Source organism: Mustela nigripes, chromosome 15 (genome assembly GCF_022355385.1).
Source record: "Mustela nigripes isolate SB6536 chromosome 15, MUSNIG.SB6536, whole genome shotgun sequence".
Lineage (NCBI taxonomy): Eukaryota > Metazoa > Chordata > Mammalia > Carnivora > Mustelidae > Mustela > Mustela nigripes.
Genome location: NC_081571.1, coordinates 1,256,320 through 1,278,778, shown reverse-complemented (window position 1 = coordinate 1,278,778; position 22,459 = coordinate 1,256,320). Strand labels below are relative to the sequence as shown.

At 34.7% G+C, this 22,459-nt stretch overlaps 1 protein-coding gene across 4 annotated transcripts in view; it reads right to left on the bottom strand.

Annotated features, from left to right (window-relative positions):
• Window positions 1-22,459, bottom strand: part of ZMYM2 (zinc finger MYM-type containing 2) — a 115,876-nt gene that overhangs the window by 25,178 nt on the left and 68,239 nt on the right. For all 4 annotated transcript variants that reach the window (XR_009400044.1, XM_059378094.1, XM_059378095.1 and 1 more), the window contains 8 exons: window positions 21,965-22,115; window positions 19,398-19,570; window positions 10,864-11,029; window positions 10,272-10,306; window positions 3,702-3,831; window positions 2,869-2,984; window positions 1,669-1,840; window positions 48-173 (listed from right to left, as the gene is read on the bottom strand). Coding sequence is in view for 3 of the 4 variants with exons in the window: in XM_059378094.1 (XP_059234077.1) it covers window positions 48-173; window positions 1,669-1,840; window positions 2,869-2,984; window positions 3,702-3,831; window positions 10,272-10,306; window positions 10,864-11,029; window positions 19,398-19,570; window positions 21,965-22,115 (1,069 nt within the window). In the remaining variant the exon portion in view is untranslated. The remainder of the gene's footprint in view (window positions 1-47; window positions 174-1,668; window positions 1,841-2,868; window positions 2,985-3,701; window positions 3,832-10,271; window positions 10,307-10,863; window positions 11,030-19,397; window positions 19,571-21,964; window positions 22,116-22,459) is intronic.

The following is a 22,459-nucleotide window of genomic DNA, read 5'->3' as shown; positions in this document are numbered from 1 at the left end:
CCATAACTGTAGTTCACACTTAAAGAATAAAATAGCATTTTGAGTACCTCTGGGGAAATCTATTTCGATATCCAAATCTGGTTCGTATGGTACATCAGGCATATTAGACTGTGTCTCTGGGTCAGAGTTCTTCAAGAGATCAGAACCAATTATGTCTGTTTCAATAATTACACCTGTAATCAATTCACAGTATCATTAGAAATCAAAATAGAAGAACCTTAACAGTACCTATATTTAATCTGGCAAAGGATGTCATTTATGTAAACATAAAACAAGAATATATTAATATGTCACAAAAAGAAAAGGTATAGGGGCGCCTGGGTGGCTCAGTGGGTTAAAGCCTCTGCCTTCGGCTCAGGTCATGATCTCAGGGTCCTGAGATCGAGCCCCGCATCTGGCTCTCTGCTCAGCAGGGAGTCTGCTTCCCCCCTCCTCTCTCTCTGCCTGTCTCTCTGCCTACTTGTGATCTCTATCTGTCAAATAAAAAAAAAAAAATCTTAAAAAAAAAAAAAAAAAAAGAAAAGGTATATAGCCATTTTGAAATGTGAACACTTGTAAATTTTATAATTGTTAAATAATCATGAAGACAAAGAAACTTAATCCTTTAGGTTTCTGACTCTCCTTTTTCAAAAGTTAATAGGCATGCTTTGATAGTAAACCAACTCTGGAAGGTAGAGTATTTCTAAAAGCAATCTCTTGTCAAAAATAAACTAATGAGTGTGGATTTTCAATACTCTTTGAATTGTGACCTAGGTTTTCTATATCATTCAATTACAACTGCTTTCTAATGTTTTGATCAGTTGTTTTCAAACATTTTTATATGGTAATACACGGTAAAATACGCATTTTATCCATTTCAAGGTGGTGATAGGCTACAGAAAGAAAGACAGACACAGACACGGGAAACAAAAGTTTCACAAAACAGTATCCTTTTGATGAGATTCACCTAACATTTCCCATTTCACTTCATTAAATAACAAATAAAACCACTGGTTGCAATCCACTACATTAATTTGTAACAAATGCCTCCACAAACACTGTCACATTATGAAATACATAAAATTTGTTATGTCTCTGTTATCCTCTAGGGTAATAGGAACTAGGCAGCTCATGGTTGAAAAAGGACCCTACGTGTGACCTGAGGAGTGAGGGTAAGAATAAATACTCTTAAGAGAATCATCTACAACTTACCTACGCTATGCCATTTGGCAAACATGCCTTAACAGAAGATAGGATAAATCGCAGTAGATAATGCAAATTATTAAGTATAACCAACAAAACAAAACAAGGGCTAACCATTACAAAATAAGAGTTCGGATCATTATTAACAATAATAAGTTATTTTTGTGTCTGAGCTAGTACATTAAAACAGGAATTACTGAGTTGATCTTATAAGTCAAATCCTGTCACAATTAAAATCGGAAACATACAAATCATACAAATTCCTGCTTAAAACTGGGCATGGCATTAAAAGAGCATGTGGCTAGAGAGAGTACTGATCTCTTAATACAAAAACACATTTTCGTTGCAATGCTTGCCCCCCTAACAACAACTCCCATATCAAGTTGAAACATAATGATATGTCCTGGCAACATACTATAATAATTGTAACACTTACTGAAAACCAATGATACACTTAATGACAGAGAGAAATATACTGCAACTCACTGTTGATGTTGGCAGCTTCTGTTTTCCCCTCATCTTCAGTCATCATATCTGTCATTGTAAGCAACTCTGTATCAAGAGGATCTGAAGAAACTTTGCTTTTTAGCTCCTCAGCCACTGCAGGGATCTTCTCACTGCTACCCAATGAGGCAGGCAGAAAAACAGGAACCGGCACCTATTAACCAAAGTATTTACTGTTAGGTTTACTCAACATTAGAAAATAATTTTCCAGGGGTGTCTGGCTGGTACAGTCAGTGGAGTGTGGGACTCTTGATATTTGAATTTTAAGTTGGCGCATCATGTTGGGTGTGGAGACCTCTCAAAAATAAAATCTTAAAAAAGGTGGGGTCGGCAGGAGAGAGGGTACTGCCTGGGTGGCGCAGTGGGTTAAACATCTGCCTCAGCTCAGGCCATGGTCCCAGGGTCCTAGAATCCAGCCCCATATCAGGCTTTCTGCTCAGCAAGGAGCCTTCTTCTCCCTCTCCTTCTGCCTTTCTCCCCCTCCCTCCTGCTCTTCCTTGCGCTCTCTCCCATAACTAACTAACTAACTAAATAAATAAATGTATGTATGTATGTATGTATGTATGTATGTATGTATATATGTAATTTGCCAGATTAAAAATTATTCTGACACATGATCTTCTTTATAATAATACTCTGGATAAAAGCTTTGGAAAAAACACATACCAAAACTAAGTTGTCAACTGTAACAAAGAAAGTCCAGAAAATAAGCAACTACTTTTTGAAATAAAAATTAAAGAAAAATAATTTTTGAGATACCTCTGTCCCCCAGGGGACTATGATAGTCAAGCCCTGGCACAGTGTCTTTACTGCAAGTGATTTAGGACAAAATAATGTAATGATAATTCATATGAAATTCTATTCCATGTTTCAGTTTTTTTAACCTTACAACTTCAATATTTTTCTCTAAAATGAACTCAAACATAAAACACTATATATATGCATAAAGCAGACACAGACATTTGCCGAACTTCACCTTTAAAGATGAACATACACTTGTTAAACACAAAGCAAACATCGACAGATTCAACCAAACCCTAAGTTAACTGGTGAAGGCAAAGACTCAAACCCTGTTCTACTACTTCACTAAGGTAGGAATTACAACATTCTTCTCCCACCTACTGCCTGATAAACTCCCAAAATGGGAAAAAAATAAATAAATAAAGTTAAAATCCAACTTACAGGAACAGGAACTGTAGTAGGAACAGGAATATTCTGACTGTACATGTGCATAGGTACTGGGATATACACAGGCACAGGGATAGGCACTGGAACATATTCCGTCTTCCAATTATCATCTGAAAATACAAAATGTGTTTACGGAGCAATGTTAAGTAACACACATAATTACTCAATGTTCAAACAATTTGGTAACAAAAGAATTTAAGTGCCTCGTTTCCTTTTTAAGAGAAATTTCTGGTTTTCACAAAATCAGGTAGGGTAAAAACAAAACTAAATACAGTAACTGTTTAAATGAAGAGAGAAAAACAGAATTTAGGCCTTTTTCTTAATACAAAGAAAATGTCCCTTAGAAACATTATGCAGATCCAGACAGCCTATCATTTTCCACTCATATTCCCTGTAAAAAGATTTACCTAATCAAACAATTAGAATACATTTAAATCTCATAAAAACATATAATTGAATGATACCATCTCATTCTGACAAGGAAACAGAATAGTTAACACAACAGGTCACATTTACAGAGATGATTTTTCAGAGATTACTGTAACTTGAGGGAATCTCAGCCCCAAGGAAATTTTGGATAAAGTGCTTTTTCATTTATGACATAATATATACTCTGAGCCTTTAACAGAGATTGATTTTCATTAATTATATTAAATAATATGCTGTATTCTCAAGGTAATGTCTAAACTTAGATAAGCAAAATCAACAGAAAATGACTAAGTGACTAAACAGATACATTCCATAGCCTATTTGAGAAAAGCATGCGTTTTCAATAAGAGAGGTGTAAGTATAGGGAAGCATGTAACTTAATTTTTTCCTAAAATTACCTGTCTGACAAGATTTGGTCTGCATATGAGGTTTACAGTAAGTAGCTTTTGTCATTGTTAAAGGTTTGCAAAGAACGGCTTTGTTCTTCATTTCTTTGTTAGGTGTTGGAGAGGGGGGTGGTGCTGAACCCTACAGAGGAAACAAAAAGAAACATTTTATTTTTGCCTCTAATTTTTATTACTTCCTGGTGTTAATGAATATCTGGTTTCTAGGTCATGTGGAGCGAACACACAAAAGTTTAAGACTATAAACAAATTATGTTATTATCATTATGTTTACTGTAGTCTTAACCTGAAAGGATCAAAGTGAATCTGTCCTAACTACTGACAAAGCAGGAGAAATCATTCATTCTATAGAACTGTGTGACCTTCAGTAGATATTTTTTTTTTAAATAAGACAATTTTCACTTTTAGGTAAAAAATACAATATTAGCCTATTTTTTTTAAATAATTAGGTGCTTTAAATTTATTTAAGAAAGACAAAGTTCTTAGTTATGGCCAACATACCAGTTCCCTCTATTGGATAAAAACACCTTATATATGTTACTAAATTTTAAAAGATTAAAAAAAAAAAGATAAAAAGAATTACAATAAATACTATCAAACTTCAAACTATTTTTTATATCCCAGCAACTGCAATTTCAGAAACCTGTCCTAGATCATAGTCTCTAAGATGTTTTCACCACATACACTGCAGCATTATTTGCAGTTGAGAACACCGACCACTCCCCCACCTCCAGGGCAACACACAATCAATCTAAAATAAGCTAAAGACCTATCTATAAGGGACTAAACATAGGGGTTTCTCTGTACCACCTATTGATACTGGAAAAAAGGTACAGAATATAGAATATTTGGGGTACTTAATGTCTAGACAGTCACCATGAACAATTCAGTGAATACAGAACCATTACTCCCAAAGGAAATAAAAGGTTAGGTTCCTACAAGCCTTGGGTCACAACACTTTCATCAACACATCAATACATAACAGTATTTCTGTTCCAACACTCGATTTCATATATATTTGTCACAAATAATTATGCTCCGTGTTTGTAACACATGATTACAGCATTTTTGTGTACCACAGTGTACTAGATTATTAACTCTTTCACTCAGATGTGTACAGATACAGTACACACACACTATATGGTACAAATACTCAGTCCCGTTAACACATACTGTATATTGTACACTAATGTAAATAAAGTTCTGGGGACAAAACAGAGTAAACATTGTACATTTTATAAAATATTAACATCTTACTCTTAGTGGACATGAAGGATGTACAATGGGGCAGTGCACTGTGTGGTTAAACCTCTCAACCTTTGGCGTGCCCATAAAAACCAAGGGAAAGGTTGATGGCAATTATTCTGCAGAATAGGAAGAAGTCAGTGACTTAGTAAGAGAAGAAGAGGGGGACACGGTAACATCTGGCAGTTTTTACCTCAAGAGTTTGGCTTTTATGATTTGTTGAATAGGTCAGTGCTTTTGCCTCCCAAACTGGCTTCAAAAAAATAAGTCAGCCTTGTCTGCTTGGTTTTTCACCTCTAATGTTTTAAGCGTCTTTATAAAAGAGGTAACCACAGTAGTACTCAAATTGGAGGCTTTGTTCAAGCATAGAATCATATCCTTCCATGCCACTGACAATTCTTCCCAAGGCAGAATTCCTTTTCAATATTTTGAATATTGGAATATTCCATTCCAGTATTCTGATTATTTTGGCCATTGTTAGAGGAGTCTTGGACTGACTTTCATCACTGAATCTGATACCTTCTTTGGCCCTCTAGCCAAATCGATGGGCTCTACTGCCTTCTCTACCAAACTTCCTCCACATCTTCCTACACAGTCCCAAAGCCTTCTTCACTTACTTGGTGTAATATACATTACGTTTTTTATACTTTTTTTTTTTTTTTAATTTTCTGTGACACCTTCAAAAAAACTTCGAAATTTTTCATACAGCCTGGTCAAACATTTTCCCAACAATTATTCAGGGTAGCCTGCTTGATGCTGTCCTAAATAATGTTACAGATGATGACTAACTTCCAATAATCTCTCAGGGTGTGGTTTTTGTTGCTGTTGTTGATGCTGAGAGCCTCAAACTCTTTCTCGTGAAGTAGGTCTTAAAAGCTTTAATTATGCCCTGATTGAGGGGTTGGATGAGAGAGAGAGTTTTGGGGGGCATAAAGAGAACTACACTGAGACAGGCGTTTTTGAATTATTCAAGGCAATGGAAATTACCCAGTAATAAAAACTTCAAATGCAAGGTTTTCATGGCAGAGACAATGTTCAACTTCTAGGATAAAGCAACTGGAAAACCAATCACAGAATATTTTAGATACCATTCATGCTTTTTTGTTCCACCTCCAGTAGACTAGCATACACTTCAGTTTTTTTCCTGGAGTTTTCATGGATTTGGGGCTCTATGCCCAGGCAGGGTCCAAAGAAGTTATCCTTGGCACTGGCACACAATAGCAAGGTTGCATGGTTTCTAAAGGATTTAAAGTCAGGGGCTTTGGAGACCACTTGTATTCTACACATTCATTTGCCACTGATCTTGTGAAAGCAAGCCAGTCCCATCAGCACTGAAAACCTTCTTGACTGTGTATCTTTTTTACCTGTGTTAACACTTAGCTGGTATTCTTCCAAAGCATCCTGGTCCTGATCAGCAGAACCCACCTCGTATCCAAGTTTATTATTTTTCATACCATTTTGCTTGAAATGTGTGAGCTAGCCAGCAGAAGGCAAGAAAAGTTTAACATTTTCCTGATACACATTGTATATAAGCTGAAAACTTCATAAAGAGGCGTTCCTTTTTTTTTTTTTTTTAAGTCCTAAGTCCATGAATCCATAAATATAATCACTCTTCCTTATTTTCCATAGCTTCACCATGTACTACAGAATTTACTTCAGTACTCAGGAGTTGCCTCATCTGCAGACTGGTTAATTTCTTACTTCTTTTTTAAGTGTATCATATTGTTGATTCACAAACATTAAACTCACTGCCAACTGAATGAAGCTTACCTAATAGGCATTATTTCCTCCATAAGACACAGAGCAGCCTTCCTGTGTTTAGGAACATTAGATAGGGCTTTTTAATACTATGCATTAACAGTGGATTTTTAAAAGCAAAATCACCAAAAAAAAAAAAAAAAAAAAAAAAAAAGGACAAAATATGCAAAAGGTGGTACTAATTGACTATGAAAAGGACACCTGCTTATAGGATGAGGTGAGACAAAAAGGGAAAGCCTTGCCCTGTTCCACCTCAACAAGAAGATGCGCTATGCCTCAGGAGACTCACGTTTTTCACCACCCTGTACATGTCTGCAAATTTCTTTGAAAGTGCCATGGGTATTGATTTAGGGGTTACAATTTTAGAGAATAGGTAAAAATTTCCAAATATGAAGGATGACCAACTGTACTTAAGGCACTTACTGTTTAATAAATTTACCTGTGCATATTTAAAGGTGTGGAAATTTTTTAAGACTGTTTCAGGTAGATATCTCATTTGTATATTATTTGTATAATGTATATGGCAAAGGGGCCGGTACTATTCTAGATTCATCAGGATTTCAAACTACATTATTAATCAGCTAAGTAAAAGAGCTATGAACAAGGAGCTGGAGAACTTAGTCCTAAAACTGTGTAAAATCGGTCAAGTGTAACATCGGGCAAGTGACTCAGTCACTTCTGTCTCAATTTCCTCAACTGTAAAATGGGAAGAATAATTTAACAAATCGGTATTGAGTATCTACTATATACTAAGACTAGGTAAGCTTGGTCCAAGATGGAAAATACCCTAGAATCCCCACATATGAACAAGGGGTCTAAAATCATATATATCGTAGATTACTCGATGTCTATCATTTAGAAACATTACATCATGTCAATTAAACTACCCCACCTGGTGAATACCTACACTTGATAACACTTTCTACTTTTTTGCTTGTCAACAAGCAAGATCTCCTTCTATTTATAAAGAATACTGAAGGAGGGCCCAAAATAAAATTATAATGACAAAAGCTACCATCTGTTCAGTACTTGCTTCATGCCAGAGACTATATGCTACAATGTGTACCCCTCAAAATTCATGTTGAAATCTAATACTCAATGTGATGGTATCTGAAGGTGTGGCCAATACATGGAGATTATATCATGAGAGGAGAGGCCTCATAAATGGGATTAATGCCCTCAAAAAAGAAATCTTAGAGATGCTCACCCCTTTCCACCATGTGAAGACAGTGAAAAGATGACTATTTATAAACCTGGAAGCAGGCCCTCACCAGACACTGTTAACTGCTTGCAACTTGATTTTAGACTTCCTAGCCTCAGAACTGTGAGAAATAATTTGTTTGTAAGCCACCTCAACTATGGTATTGCTATAGCAGCTCAAATGGACTAAGACATTACATGAAGCACCAAATTTACATAACTTATGAAATGAGTTATTTAATTCTCCTAACACTACAAGAGGTAAGGGTAAGCCTTTTAATCACTCCTACTTTACAGATGAGAAAACTAAGGCTCAGAAGTTACACAACCCAGGGGCGCCTGGGTGGCTCAGTTGGTTAGGCAACTGCCTTCGGCTCAGGTCATGATCCCAGAGTCCTGGGATGGAGTCCCGCTTGGGGATCCCAGCTCCTTGGGGAGTCTGCTTCTCCCTCCAACCTCTCCCCTCTCATGCTCTCTCTCAAATAAATAAAATGTTAAAAAAAAAAAAAAAGAAGAAGAAGAAGTTACACAACCCGGGAAAGATGATAAAGCTAAAAGTCCTAAGGTCAGGATTCAAGTAAATTCACCTAACACCAAGGCCTATATTCTAAACTACTATACATACTGCCTGTATGAGGTCTGGAACATAGCAGTTACTATGCATTTAATACTTACTATGTGATAACACTGAAACAGGCACTATCTTCATCCCATTTTAAAAACAAGAAATTCACACAAAGAACTTGTGTAAAGGGACTTGTCCAAAATTATACAGCTAAGCTTTTATAGGCTGGGAATTTAAAAATTTCAAAAGCTTACAAGGAAAAGATGGGAGAGGGCTTTTATAAGACAAAAGGCAATAACTGCAGTGGCACACTGACTTACCCCTCCCCTAGTCATACAATGTGGTTCCAAGTTGCTATGTGAGGAAAAAAGATTTGATATTATACTGACAGAATGTGGGCCTTGGTCAAAAGCTTACATATTTGAAACAAGGTTGTAAGTTGCCTTACAGCTACACAAAGTTGACAAAATATGGAGTGACCATCTTTATATTCTTCAGTCACGGGCAAGTGTCTGGTATTAAAATGAGATGAATTCAGCTGAATACTTTAAAGTATTTCTGAATTATCCGATTTTAAATACATTTCCATAAGGGGGGGTAAGACATATAGGGGGAGAAAGCAAAGGAGAATGCACTCTTACTTACCTAGGATTCTTAACTATTAACATCAAAAATAAAAACTGAACAGAATAATGTAGATCACCAATTGTTCATCTATGTCAATGATTCTAAATAGTGGTTACATATTAAAATCATCTGAAGAACTTTCCAAAAACACAGAATTTCTGAGTTGGAGCCTAGGCATTGGAAATTTCTGAAAACTCCCCAGATGATTCAAATGTGTAGCCAGACCTAAGAACCACTGATTTATTCTTTCTTACCAGGATAAAAACTAGTTCAGAGACTTAATATAATGCCAAGAAATGACTCCTATAAAGCTTCCTTGGTAAGGATGCCAGAAATACCAGTATTCCAACACTGTTGATTATTGTTACTTGACCTACAAGAGGACAGGCTCACTGTGCCTCAAAATGTACCAAAACATTCGTTGCTGCTTCTCTTTATTCATTACAGATAAAGGGACACTTTCAACCTATAAAAATTCTTCAAATGCTAACATAAAAGCAGAATGTGATGTATTACACCAGAGACTAAAGAAAAAAACCCACAGGACACGTTATAGAATTATTACTCATATTTAAAAACTTGTAAATCCTGGCCCCCAACACAGACCTTCAGATACCTATTTGAGAAACATAAACTCAAAGCCATTAATAATCTGGCCCAGCCTATCCTTTTACCTCATTTTCCATGATTCCACCAAAGGTGCTCAAGTTTGGCCCTACTGAATAGTTATGCATGCCGTTAGCACATTCCTTCTACTTTTCATCAGTGTCTATCTGCCAACCTTCTACTCAACTGTTCTGAAGCTTTTTCACAGTCACCAGGAACAGATACAATGAGCCCCATGTGGCTTGTATCTCTATTCCTCCCCCCCACCCCACCGACTCATGCTCATGCTCAATCTCTCTCTCAAATGAATAAATTAAAAAATCTTAAAAAAAAAAAATAAGGTGATAGGAACTTCAATTCAAATAAAATATGTCTATCTCCTATTCACCTTTATATTCCTTAGCATATATCAAACTATCTGTTTTAATACTAGATAATTCACCTAAATACTTCAACTGTCCCAATGGAGGAAAGTAAAAATCTTTTATTATGATCAAACTGGATGGTTAGTTTATGCCCACATTACAAAAATCAATCTAACACTTTACTTAAGCAATACTTACTGTCATTTTGGTTCGGGACGTCTGACAACCCTGATCTAAAAACAAACAAATTTAAAATAAGACAAGTATCACTTTCTTCAGAATGTTCTAAATCTGTATTTCTCATTAAATAGTACTGATTTTTTAAAACAGTTAATGAAGAAAACATTGTAAGCTCTTTTAAGTAAAGATTATCAAATTTGAGAGCTAAAATACAAAGCTAAATAAGTGGAACTCTTTTCCCATTTTGTCCTCAGAAAATACTCATTTTGGGGGGTCAATACTATGTTCTTATGCTTAACTCTTAATTAAGTCACAACTCCTAAAAGGTTTTCACTGTTACTCCCAACTACTCCCGGCACATACCATTTACTAAAATGCTCTTCATTTAAAATTGCCCTTTTTTTCAACAAGCACTAAATTCTTAAAAGAGAATAAAAAAAAAAATCCATCTACAGAAACATCATATATGGGGCACTTCCACCCAAACTATGGAAGTTGCCTTTAAACTATATCCAAAATCAACTATTCACTATCATGAATAAAATTCAGATCTAAGAAACTAAACACTACTATACAGGTTTTTCAAGTTATTACCTAAATTATTACATACCATAATGTAAGTTTTCAGGTCCTTTCTGAGTTGTCATGTTGGGCTCATTTTGCTGACAATAGAAACGGAGTAAGCAGTGTTGATCACAGAAATGTTTCATTTCTCCACGCCACTGCACTCTCTCTTTAAGTGTTCCTTGAGATTTACAACAGTCACACCTTGCAGCCTTAATAAAAAAAGGAAGTCATCAGACATTTCAAATTAGAAAATTTAAAAGTCAGACATGTACTTTAAAAGATTTCTTAAAGTTTATCAGTGATTGTGCCAAACATGATAAAAGTTTCTGACAAAAATAATAAAATCATAAACATAAAGTAAAAATCCACAATAAAAGTGAAAAAAAAATGCAGCAATTTAGTAATTGTCAAAATCCCTTTCTATACTTACCAGCAGTTAAAGACCAGCATTACAAAGATGGGATAACCAAAAAAAGTGAACACTGGTAGACCAAACTGGTACAATACAATTTAATATTTTTAAATAATTTTGAGAACCCTGATATACTGGTAGAAGTTTCCTACAATCAGATTACACTGAAAATCTCTAATTAATAAACAGATTTCCTGTGTTCAACTGATAGCTAAAGATAAATCAATTTAAAGAAGTTGTATAAGACCAGGGGCGCATGGGTGGCTCAGTGGGTTAAGCCTCTGCCTTAGGCTCAGGTCAAGATCCCAGGGCCCTGGGACAGAGCCCCACATCGGGGCTCTCTGCTCGGCAGGGAGTCTGCTTCCCCCAGCGCCCCCCCCCCCCAGGCCCTGCTCTTTCTCTCTCCCTGCCTCTCTGCCTACTTGTGATCTCTGTCAAATAAATAAATAAAATCTTAAAAGAAAAAAAAAAGAAGTAGTTGTTTAAGACCAGAAAATTTTTGAAGCAAGCTCTTACGAGAAAATCATGGAAGCTGAAGTATTTTCAACAGTTTAATAAATTTAAAGAGCTTTATTGAATATGTAGATTTAACTATTAACAAGAACTTAAAGTTCAAGTATTAAAATACTCAAGTCTTCAATTAATTAAAAAAGTTGTATTTTAAGTCAACCATCAGCCCCAACATGTAAAATTCATACGTAAAACAGTAAACTTTATGATGGTGAATCCATAATAATGCAGGGACAGATTTTCATTTTTTAGTGAACCCATGTCCCCTCGATTTTACCCATTTTCACTATTTCTTAACAATCTGATCAATGTGTGGACCAAATCATATTAACGATTAATTCCAAATACAGTTCTTTCAATAATTAAGTGTTTGATCCAGTTAGAGAAGAAATAAGTTACTGTATTTTTTAAATTACTCTTCATTTAACAACTTAGAAGTTTTGATAAAGCAATACATATTGAATTCCTAATAATCATGTAGCCTTTCCTCATTACCTAAATAATCTATAGTTCTATACTGTAGGTTTTGAATTCTCTCACTTTATTTCTCAATAGGAGTTCTATGAATAAATACTATGTTAAAATCCCTAGTCAGGAATATTAACAAATGATTGTGTTGATAAACAGGTCTTATATAACAAACATACCCCAAGGTTAGAACACAGGCTCTTTTTTTTCTCCGGTCAGGTATTTCTCCTGCTGAATAAATGTTAAATGAATGAAGATTTGTAATATAGATTATGACTATTAAGTGATGCCAATATCACATCTCTTGTCCAAAAACTGTGAGCTCAAATTTTATACTGCTGGTAATATTATGTGGTAACTTCAGTAACATTAGCACTTATTATCAACTAGGTCGTATTTTACTCAATAATGAAAAAGGTTCTGGTCACCACCCAAAAAGTGTTCTTTAAAATAACCTTCAGGTATTCAAAGTTTCAATGTTTGGTTCCCTTTTTATACTCTATACTCAAAGACAAAGCACAAAGGAAGAAATCAAAAGCTTAACATTCTAATTATTGAGTCTAAACAGTATAAGAATGTAGTAAAAGTGAAGTTGTAGCCCAGTTACCTCTCATTCATTGAGAACCTGAAAAATAAAAGCCCAGCATGTTATATCTACTCTCTGTAATCCTACCATAATACTGGAAACAAAGTGACTTGTCTAAGGTCAAACATTGAAAATGCAGAGACAGGATTGCAAGGAGACAATCCAAAAAAACCCTGGGCTTTATTTAGTTTATCAAGTTATAAAGACAAAGGAAAGCCAAATGAGTTAATATAAATAACTAGAGAATAAAAATCCCAGTAGAAGTAAAATGCTGCAAGAAGGTTCTCAATGTAACATCTAAAACCAAAATCAATTTGTATAAAATGTATTCAAATCACTACATATACTATTCTAATTCTTAAAATACTTCCATTTACACAGTAATTTAGAAGGCCAAAGACATGAGGCCAAGTACATTCTACTCAAAGAATCTGAACAATGAAATCACTTCATTATTTTATAATTATTTTGTAGTAACAATATTTGTTTTCTTCCAGAAGGTTCAAAACAAATATACATGATTTCTCTGTACCCAAGGAGCAAAAGTAATAACCAATTAGCAAATGTATTTATGTAAATATGTATGTATTTTTTTCAAATGGAAGGTTGTAACAGTACTCAATACTAACTCCAAGTTCAATGCCATAATCAACGTTTTAAAACTTGTAAACCTCTTTTCCATTTGGTTTTTTCTTTTATAGCAACTCATGCAAATTCTGGGTAAAGTGTTTGGAATTGAGCTTAAAATACAATGGCTAATTGGAAAACATCATTAAAAATGACCATGATTCCTTACCAAAATCATTTCCACCCAACCACAGGAGAGAACTCTTAGAAAAGCTTAACATTTCTACAGCATAACAACCAAAGCACAGGGTGCCTGGGTGGCTCCGTCAAATGAGCATTCGGCTCAGGTGATCTCATGCGTCAGAGTCCCCAGATGGACTCTGGTTGGGGCAGAGTCTCCTAGAGATTCTCTCCCTCTCTGCTCCAACCTCCCCACCCTAACCACCCCAAGTAGAAAATACACACTCTCTTGCTCACTCTAAATAAATCTTCTTAAAAAAAAAAAAAAAAAACTGATATATGCCTGAAGTTGCTGGTTTAAAAGCTACCACACACTTCATCATCTACTTAGTGGTCTTCTTATCACTATGAAAAACCAGGGACTGTCTGTTATTGGAAGGGTGGGGTGGAGTAGATAGCAGTCACCAGTTCAAAAACCCTAAATAATATGCAGGTACTAAATTCTTAATTCAAAACTCCTGATGCAGCATCTCAGCTAATACAGGAAATCTCTCCTTCAATAATTTATAATAGATCATTCAGCCTATAGTGATGTAGTTCCTTATTATTTGGAAGTTTCAAATTCCCACTTTTGGTTGATAAATATACTATATCCTTTAACCTGCCCATCTACTTGTCTCCCATTTCACCAATCAGACCTAATTGTGAGGAGGGGAATCCATGAATATGAATGAAACAGGATTTTACAGTCATTTAAAAATTAATTATTTATAACTTCCTACTATCTAAGTATAGTTATTCACTTAAGAAAAATGCACTGAAAAGATTAGGTAAAGCATTCAACTGACAGGAATTCTTCAGTTACCCAAAAAGCACATTTAAAGCAAGAATAATAGACATTCCTTTTCTAAAATTATTTCAGAAACAAAGAATTTTTTTAAATCACTATTTCTAGCAATTTTTTCACAAAAAAAGAGAAAACTTAAAAATCCAGTATTTTTTATTCAGCTATCCTTTAACGACTAAGATTTACTAAAACTTAAGTATTAATTTTTTTTTTTTTTTTTTTTTTTTTAAAGATTTTATTTATTTATTGGACAGACAGAGATCACAAGTAGGCAGAGAAGCAGGCAGAGAGAGAGGAGGAAGCAGGCTCCCCATTGAGCAAAGAGCCTGATGCGGGGCTTGATCCCAGGACCCTGAGATCATGACCTGAGCTGAAGGCAGAGGCTTAACCCACTGAGCCACCCAGGTGCCCCTTAAGTATTAATTTGATTAAGCCCCACAAATCATACTTTCATACTATTATAGGGCATTTACATTAAAGAATGCTGCCTGCCATTCACTACTGGTTTGTAGAGCAAATCAAAACCCATGTTAAAAAACTATAATTTGGGATGCCTGGGTGGCTCAGTTGGTTAAGCGGCTGCCTTCAGCTCAGGTCATGATCCCAGCATCCTGGGTTCGAGTCACATCGGGCTCCTTGCTCAGCAGGGAGCCTGCTTTTCCCCCTGACTCTGCCTGCCACTCTGTCAGCCTGTGCTCACTCTCTCTGACAAATAAATAAATAAAATCTTTAAAAACAAAAAAAAAACTATAATTTGAAGTAATAACATTCAAGAAAAGATTATTAGTTCTATGAAGAATTACTATGAAGTGTTCTGGAGAAACAGGTCTTTTGAATTAACTTCACATTATCAAATGCCTAGCTATTATTTCATTATAATACTAACCCCTTTTCCTCCTAAATTTTCAAACTTACAGAGATCAAAAGAACTATCCTCCCACATGGTATCACATTATGCCTGGAAACATTTATTTTGAGGAATAGTAAAATCTACTTCTTTCTGAAGAACAATTTGGGAGAAGAAAAAAAACATTAACTTTATTCTCAACATTTTTCTGGTTGCATTTATTTCAACAGATTTCGTATTCCAATTTAGAAGAGACAGTATTTAATAAACCTCTATTTAAATCCAAACACAAGCCATTACACAAACCAAAAAACAGAGATCATTCAAAAACATCTTGTCAAGTAAAAGAAATAAAAGCTAAAAATGTTGAAGTACAATTATAAATATTTAAATTTAATTTAAATAAATAAAAATGTAAAGTTATTTATACTGCGGTTAGTCTCTGAAATTGAGGCACAAAGATACGAGTGTAGAAAAAAACAATGTATGTGCTCCTCTGGTTAGGAAGCAAAAGCTCATGACTAATGGTGAAATTAACAACTGGCTACCTATTGTTATTCAAGTTTCCCTGATGAGGCACTGTTTTAAAAGAATTATTTTTCTGGGACGCCTGGGTGGTTCAGACAGTTAAGCGACTGCCTTCGACTGCCTTCGCTCAGATCATGATCTGAGCATTCTAGGATCACTCCCACATCTGGCTCCTTACTCAGCGGGTAGCCTGCTTCTCCCTCTGCCTGCCACTCCCCTGATTCCCCGGGGGCATTCAATCGCCCGCCCAGCCTGCCTGTCCACCACGAGCACTCGCTCTCTCTCTCCCATACAAATAAGTAAACAAATAAATCTTAAAAAAAAAAAAAAAAAAAAGTCGTGTGCTGGCAAACATTTCAGTGGAACAGAATAGAAAGCCCAGAAAGAGACCTACACATCTCTGACAAAGGAGCAGAAGCACACAAAACAAAGACAGACTGGGTGCTGGGACAAATGGACATCCACATGCAAAAAAAAGAGAGAGAGAGAGAGAGAGAAAAGAAAAAGAATTTAGACAAAGGCTTTACACCCTTACTAAAATTAACCCATCACGAAAATTAAAATGACTCATAAACCTAATTATTAAAATGCAAATCTAAGAAGATTATTTTCCTAATAAAAGCTGGACTGACTGCTAAAGGTCACATTTATAATGAACCGAAATCTACAACTTTTGAGTTTTTAAATTTAAAAAGTACAAGAGGAAAGGTAAAAAAAAAAATTTGTAATTTGGTTTGGGACACAAGTTACTACATTTTCAAGATGATGACAGGATGGTAGCAGTAAAGAGAAGAGACTGATGAGAGGAATAAGAATTTACAATCTGGAAAAAAAAAAAAAAAAGAATATACAATCTGGGGCGCCTGAGTGGCTCAGTGGTAAGCCTCTGCCTTCTGCTCAGGTCATGATCTCAGAGTCCTGGGATGGAGCCCTGCATGAGGCTCTCTGCTCAGCAGGGAGCCTTCTCCCCCTCCCCCACCCCCAACCCCAACCACCATCTGCTGCTCTGCCTACTTGTGCATCTCTCTCCGTCAAATAAATAAGTAAAATCTTAAAAAAAAAAGAAAGAAAGAAAGAAAGAAAAGAATATACAATTTGACTCAAGTAGAAAGCACACAGAACAAAGTTATTCCTTGATTATAAATCGTATTGGTTGCCACCACAGAGAAGCCCATGATGAATAAGGAGGGTCAACTCTTCATCCCAATGGTGGTATTCCTATGGCTCAAAGAAAAATCATCATTACTTGCTTTATAAGTTCCTACCATTATGATAAAAAGGCTCTAACTTTTACTCCTCAGGTTAGTATAGTATGTAATAATGCTACTGTGCGTATTATACAAACATCTATTGGGTTTAAAATAAGGAATTATAATAAAAATGTGTTTACTGTACAAAACATTGAATTTAAACCAACACGTAATTACAACTGATTATTTAAGTAACATGTTGGTATACATTTCTGAAATGTACTGCCTCATCAAAATTTCATCACTGAAACACTGCATAAATAAAAACATTAGACACCAGTATCCTTTACAAAAAAATAGCAAAATGAAACAAAATGGCAACATCTAGAATAATGTGGTCTTTTGCCAAAGAACACTTCTATGCTGCCCCAAAAAAGAACAAACAAACAAAAAAACCCAAAAGAACTCTCTATTTTAAGTAATATAAAAGAAAAAAAAAAAAGAAAACAAGAAGAATTCATTCAAAGAAAGAGAAGTACATTCAATGTTCTGCGGAAAAAAACAAAACCGTCCAAAAAGGTTTTTAAAATATTAAAGGTTTGGATTCACAATTACATAATGAGACATGACTCTGTACAACAAAATGACAGAAAAGTCATACTTATCATATGGTTAACAATTTTTGTCTCTCAAACTATAAAATAAATTATCAAAAGGGCAACCGATAGTAAGAATAAAATGGGAATTTTCCCATCTTTATAATGTAGCCACTTAATACCTTTACTGTTTTGAATCCAAAACAAACGTTCAAAAATAAAACTTCCCCGGGGCGCCTGGGTGGCTCAGTGGGTTAAGCCGCTGCCTTTGGTTCAGGTCATGATCTCAGGGTCCTGGGATCAAGCCCCACATCCGGCTTTCTGCTCAGCAGGTAGCCTGCTTCCCTTCCTCTCTCTCTGCCCGCCTCTCTGCCTACTTGTGATCTCTCACTGTCAAATAAATAAATAAAATATTTTTTAAAATAAATAAATAAATAAATAAAACTTCCCCAACGGGGGAGAGTGTATGTGTTAAACAAAACTGAGCTTTTAAAGCTATTCAAATACATTTTGAATGATTTCCCGAAATTGTCACCGTCTTCAATAGAACAAAAGGTTGATTAGACTAAAACAAATGCATGTTAGAGGGTGTTAGTATGTTTATCCTGTGTGTTTCTAAAATTTGAACCTCAATTTTAAGTTTTTTTTTTTAACTTTTTAATTTTAGAGACAGAGAACTTGAGCAGGGGAGGGGCAGAAGGAGATGACAGAAAGAATCTCAAGCTGACTCCAGTGCTGAGTTTGGAGCCTCTGGACACTGAGATCCTTCACCTGAGCTGAAATAAAGAGCTGGATGCTTAACCAAATGAGCCACCCAGGCGCCCCTAATGGTAAAGACAAATTACTCAGAATCAACAGTAAAATAATGAAGTAATTTTAGAACTGCACCAAAACTCTTAGCCTCTACAACCTCCTTAAAGTTGGAAAGCATCTTCTTTGTAATTTAAAAAATGTTACTTGATATGTGGAGCTGTAGACATTCAAGAACTACACCAAGAATTCTCATAATTCTCCTAAATAATATTAACACTAATCACTTTCATTAAGTGAACTAAATAATATTCTACATATTTCAACCATTTTACCCTTTTGTTTCATTTTAGCAATATTTCCGTTTTAAAGTTAGGATGATGTCGTCTTCACATGCTTTAGAAGTACAAGCATAATGAAGTTTTAACATTAAAATGGTTTTCCATGTTATGGGCATATGAACTAATAACTTTTTCTTGAGTAATATCTGACCAAACAAAGCCCAAATTTACACTAATTTTTCTTATCCTTTAAAAAACACAATGCAAAGAAAAAACAGTGATTTATCTTTTCTAAAAGTAGATTATAATAAGAAACATAGACACACACACACTTTATTTATTTTCAAATTAAATATTTTTGGTCTCTATCCATAAAGTCTTTTCAATTTGAAACTCTCCAAAGATCCATAATTATAAAGATAAAAAAGAACACAGTGTTTTAAAACACAACCCGAGTGTCTAAACAATTACCTGCTAATGTTCAACACTGATAAAGTGGTCTATTTCTATTTGGTGAAATAAGTACATAAATTTTTAAAAATAATCCATCTTGTTAAACTATATTGCTGAAAATAAAGATATATCCAGTTTTGGGTAACAGCTAAATTGTAAAACAAGTAAAAATACTACTTCAAGTTGTACAGAAAAACTTCTGAAATGACAAAAATTTTAATAAATTCTATAATTTGGACAGGGCTTAATGTATGTACATTTTAAAACTAAATAAGTTACCGTATTTATAATGATAGTACCTATAATATTTTACTAAAGACTGGATAAAGCAGTTGCTATAATAAAAAATTTTAGTTACTCGCCTTGTAATACCAATCCTGAAATTTCTTACAGCAGTCTTCACTACAGAAATCTCTCACAACACCATCAAGTTCTTTAGTTGCTCCCTTCTTACAGAGTTGAGAGCAATAGTTGCAAGTAACACATCTCAATCCTAAACGTCGTGCAAAATCCTGTTTATACAATAGTTTGCAGCCTGAAAAATACAAGGTTTTAAATATTAAAACAAAAAAAATATCAAAAACTATCTTTGAAGTGAGAAACAGCTTATAAAAGTCAAACTAATCATTAGCTTTATGAAGTATCTCTAAGTTCACATATAAAGTTCTCTTTTCCTGATCAAAACTGAAATCTACTATTATCAGCAACCTGTAAATACTGGAACACAACATGGAATATTTTATTAGATCTCATGTGTGTTCAAATAATGCACTAAGACTTTCAAATCTAGTAACATCTCATAACTCTTGTTTGCTCTATTTAAATATAATCTTGCCAAAGTATCAAACAGTAAACACACCACAAATAAAGATTAGAGAAATGAAACTGTAGACTGTTGAGAAGCACTAAGTAAAACTTGAAGATGTTCTCAAATAAGTAGGCATTTTAGCCAAATTTTCTAGCCTTATCTTTCTCTGTCATACATGGCCCTTCAGGGAAGTAAAACTTGTTTATTGGGTTTATTGACATGCTCAGAGAAAATGTTGTTGTCATTCTTTTAATAAAATATTTATTTTACCTACTATAATGAATGCATTAAGTGTTTTTACATATCAACCTTAATCTCTACACTATCTCTATAAATTATATAAGCTTCCATATTTTTACTCATGCTGTGCCACATAAGAATGACCTTGCACTCGTATCTACTGCAATCCTACCCACTCATTAATAAGGAGTTCAAATTGTACCTCCTCTGCAAACCCTACTGAACCTAGTTTTTAAATAACCTTTCCTATCTGTGAACTCAAATTGTAACTGTTTTCTATCACTTTTTGGGCAATTATTTAAGTACTGTCCTCTGACTTCTTTTCTGTTATCATGAAATACATTTAAAAACCTTTTTCATATTTTACCTTTTATCTTTATTAAAGCTTTTTCTTTCTAATTAGATTTTGATAGTAGTACTAGTTATATTACATGTTTTATTATCTCTGCCAAGTTCCAGGAGAGAACCAGGAATAGTTAGAGAAATCACAAAATATATTACTAAACAGGAAAAAGACATAATCCTTTTTAAGCTTTTACTGCCTCAAGACGTAACTCCTTCGAACTGAAAATTATATTCTTATATATCAATTCTTTATTTGCTGCTACTTGTCTATTCATTTTAGTAAAATCCATATAATATAAATGGCGCAAGATCATGGAGTTATGTCAGCCATCAATACCAATATTTTCAGTCTTGTGAATCACAAAGATTCTCACTGCATAAAAATTCAGGTGTGGAGTTAAATTAACTGAGAATCAATCTTTTCAATGAAACACTATGTCACTTTTCATCACAGCTATGACCTTAACAGGAAACATGGTTATCTTCTGCATCAGGTAAAATGTACTCAATTAAACCTACAAAAACAGGAATGCCTTGTTTTATAAGCAGTACCCTCTCATATACATAACCTTATATGTGAAATGTATAATGTATTAGACAAAGGCATTAACTGAATGGACTGATAATCTTGAGCTTTTGGTCATTCAATATTGCCGGTATTTAGGATTTTTCAACCTTTTTCTTGCCCTTAACCAGCAGCAGAAATCCATATAAAAAGTGAATGGGGAGTGGGCGGTGGGCTGGGGGGTGGGGGGGTGACGACAACGACTAACAGGAAAACAACAGATGAGGATAGTGGGATAGAAAAGCTGGGAGAGTTCAGTGCCTGGGGCCAAAGAAATAGAAACTTAAAGTCAGCTTAGACCAAGAGTGTGACAGTTGGGGAAAAGTAATCACAACAAGAGCCCCAAACCCACAGTTAAAATCCTGGTACCTATCTCTGGAGAATTAGAATAAGAACAGGTGTTCATTTCTATAATCAGCTGCCTAGTACCACAGCAGCAAAAGTGTAGATGAAAAGATGTAAAGAATTCTTGAATATACAATAACAACAGCCAGTGTTTGCCTGGCCCCAAATTAAAAATCTAAAACTATTTTCCCATTGTAGTAATGCCACACTTACGATTTTCTTTCTGGTATACTGAAAACCTTTGTAGGCTAGGCACAGGGCTGGGCAAGGAAATGAACCCAGTGGAAAATAATTCTAATTCACTTGGAAAATCAAATTGTAGATAACAATCTCTATGTTTAGAAATGACATATTATAATACTTTTATTTTCAAACATTCTTTTTAATGGGAAAAAAGATTATTAAATTTTTAGAGATAAAACACCTTGAGGCCCAGAGATTTACAAATTAAAATAACAAAACAAGTCAGGAAAAAAATCAAATTCAATTTTTTTTTTTTTGTTTGGCTACACTAAAATTGTACAGCTACTCTGGAAATATGTAGTTATGTATTTTGAAAATATTTTGGCAAAAAATTAACATTAAATATTAATAAAAATTATGAACAACACTGTATATACACTTGCCTTCACTACAGAAAGGTCTCTTAACGCCAGAGAAATTTACTGTTTCATGAAGAGTCTTCTCCTCTTGACAGTATTCGCAATATGTAACTATGCAATGCAACTTCTTATAGTCATCTGAACAAGTTTTGCTGCAGAACTGATGCACTTTGTTCTAAATGCACAATGGGAACCTTGGTAAGTATATGACAACCACCTCAAGAACAAATTTAAGAAATAAACAAGCCACTTTTACAGAAACAAAGTTAAATCATTTACCTAGTTAATGTGATTGATAGTCCTTGGGGATACATTTTCTATAGGCCATAAACAGCTAATTTAACTAATTCACTGCTATATTTAGAAAAAACTCCACATAATTCAATACCATTAACTACCCCAAAATTACTCAGTGAAATTGTAAAAGTATCACTAGATGGCTCTCTGGTGTTGCTAAGGGAACTGGAAACATAGGAAAAAAACAGTGGAAGATAGAACATGGGTAAACTACAAAAAGAT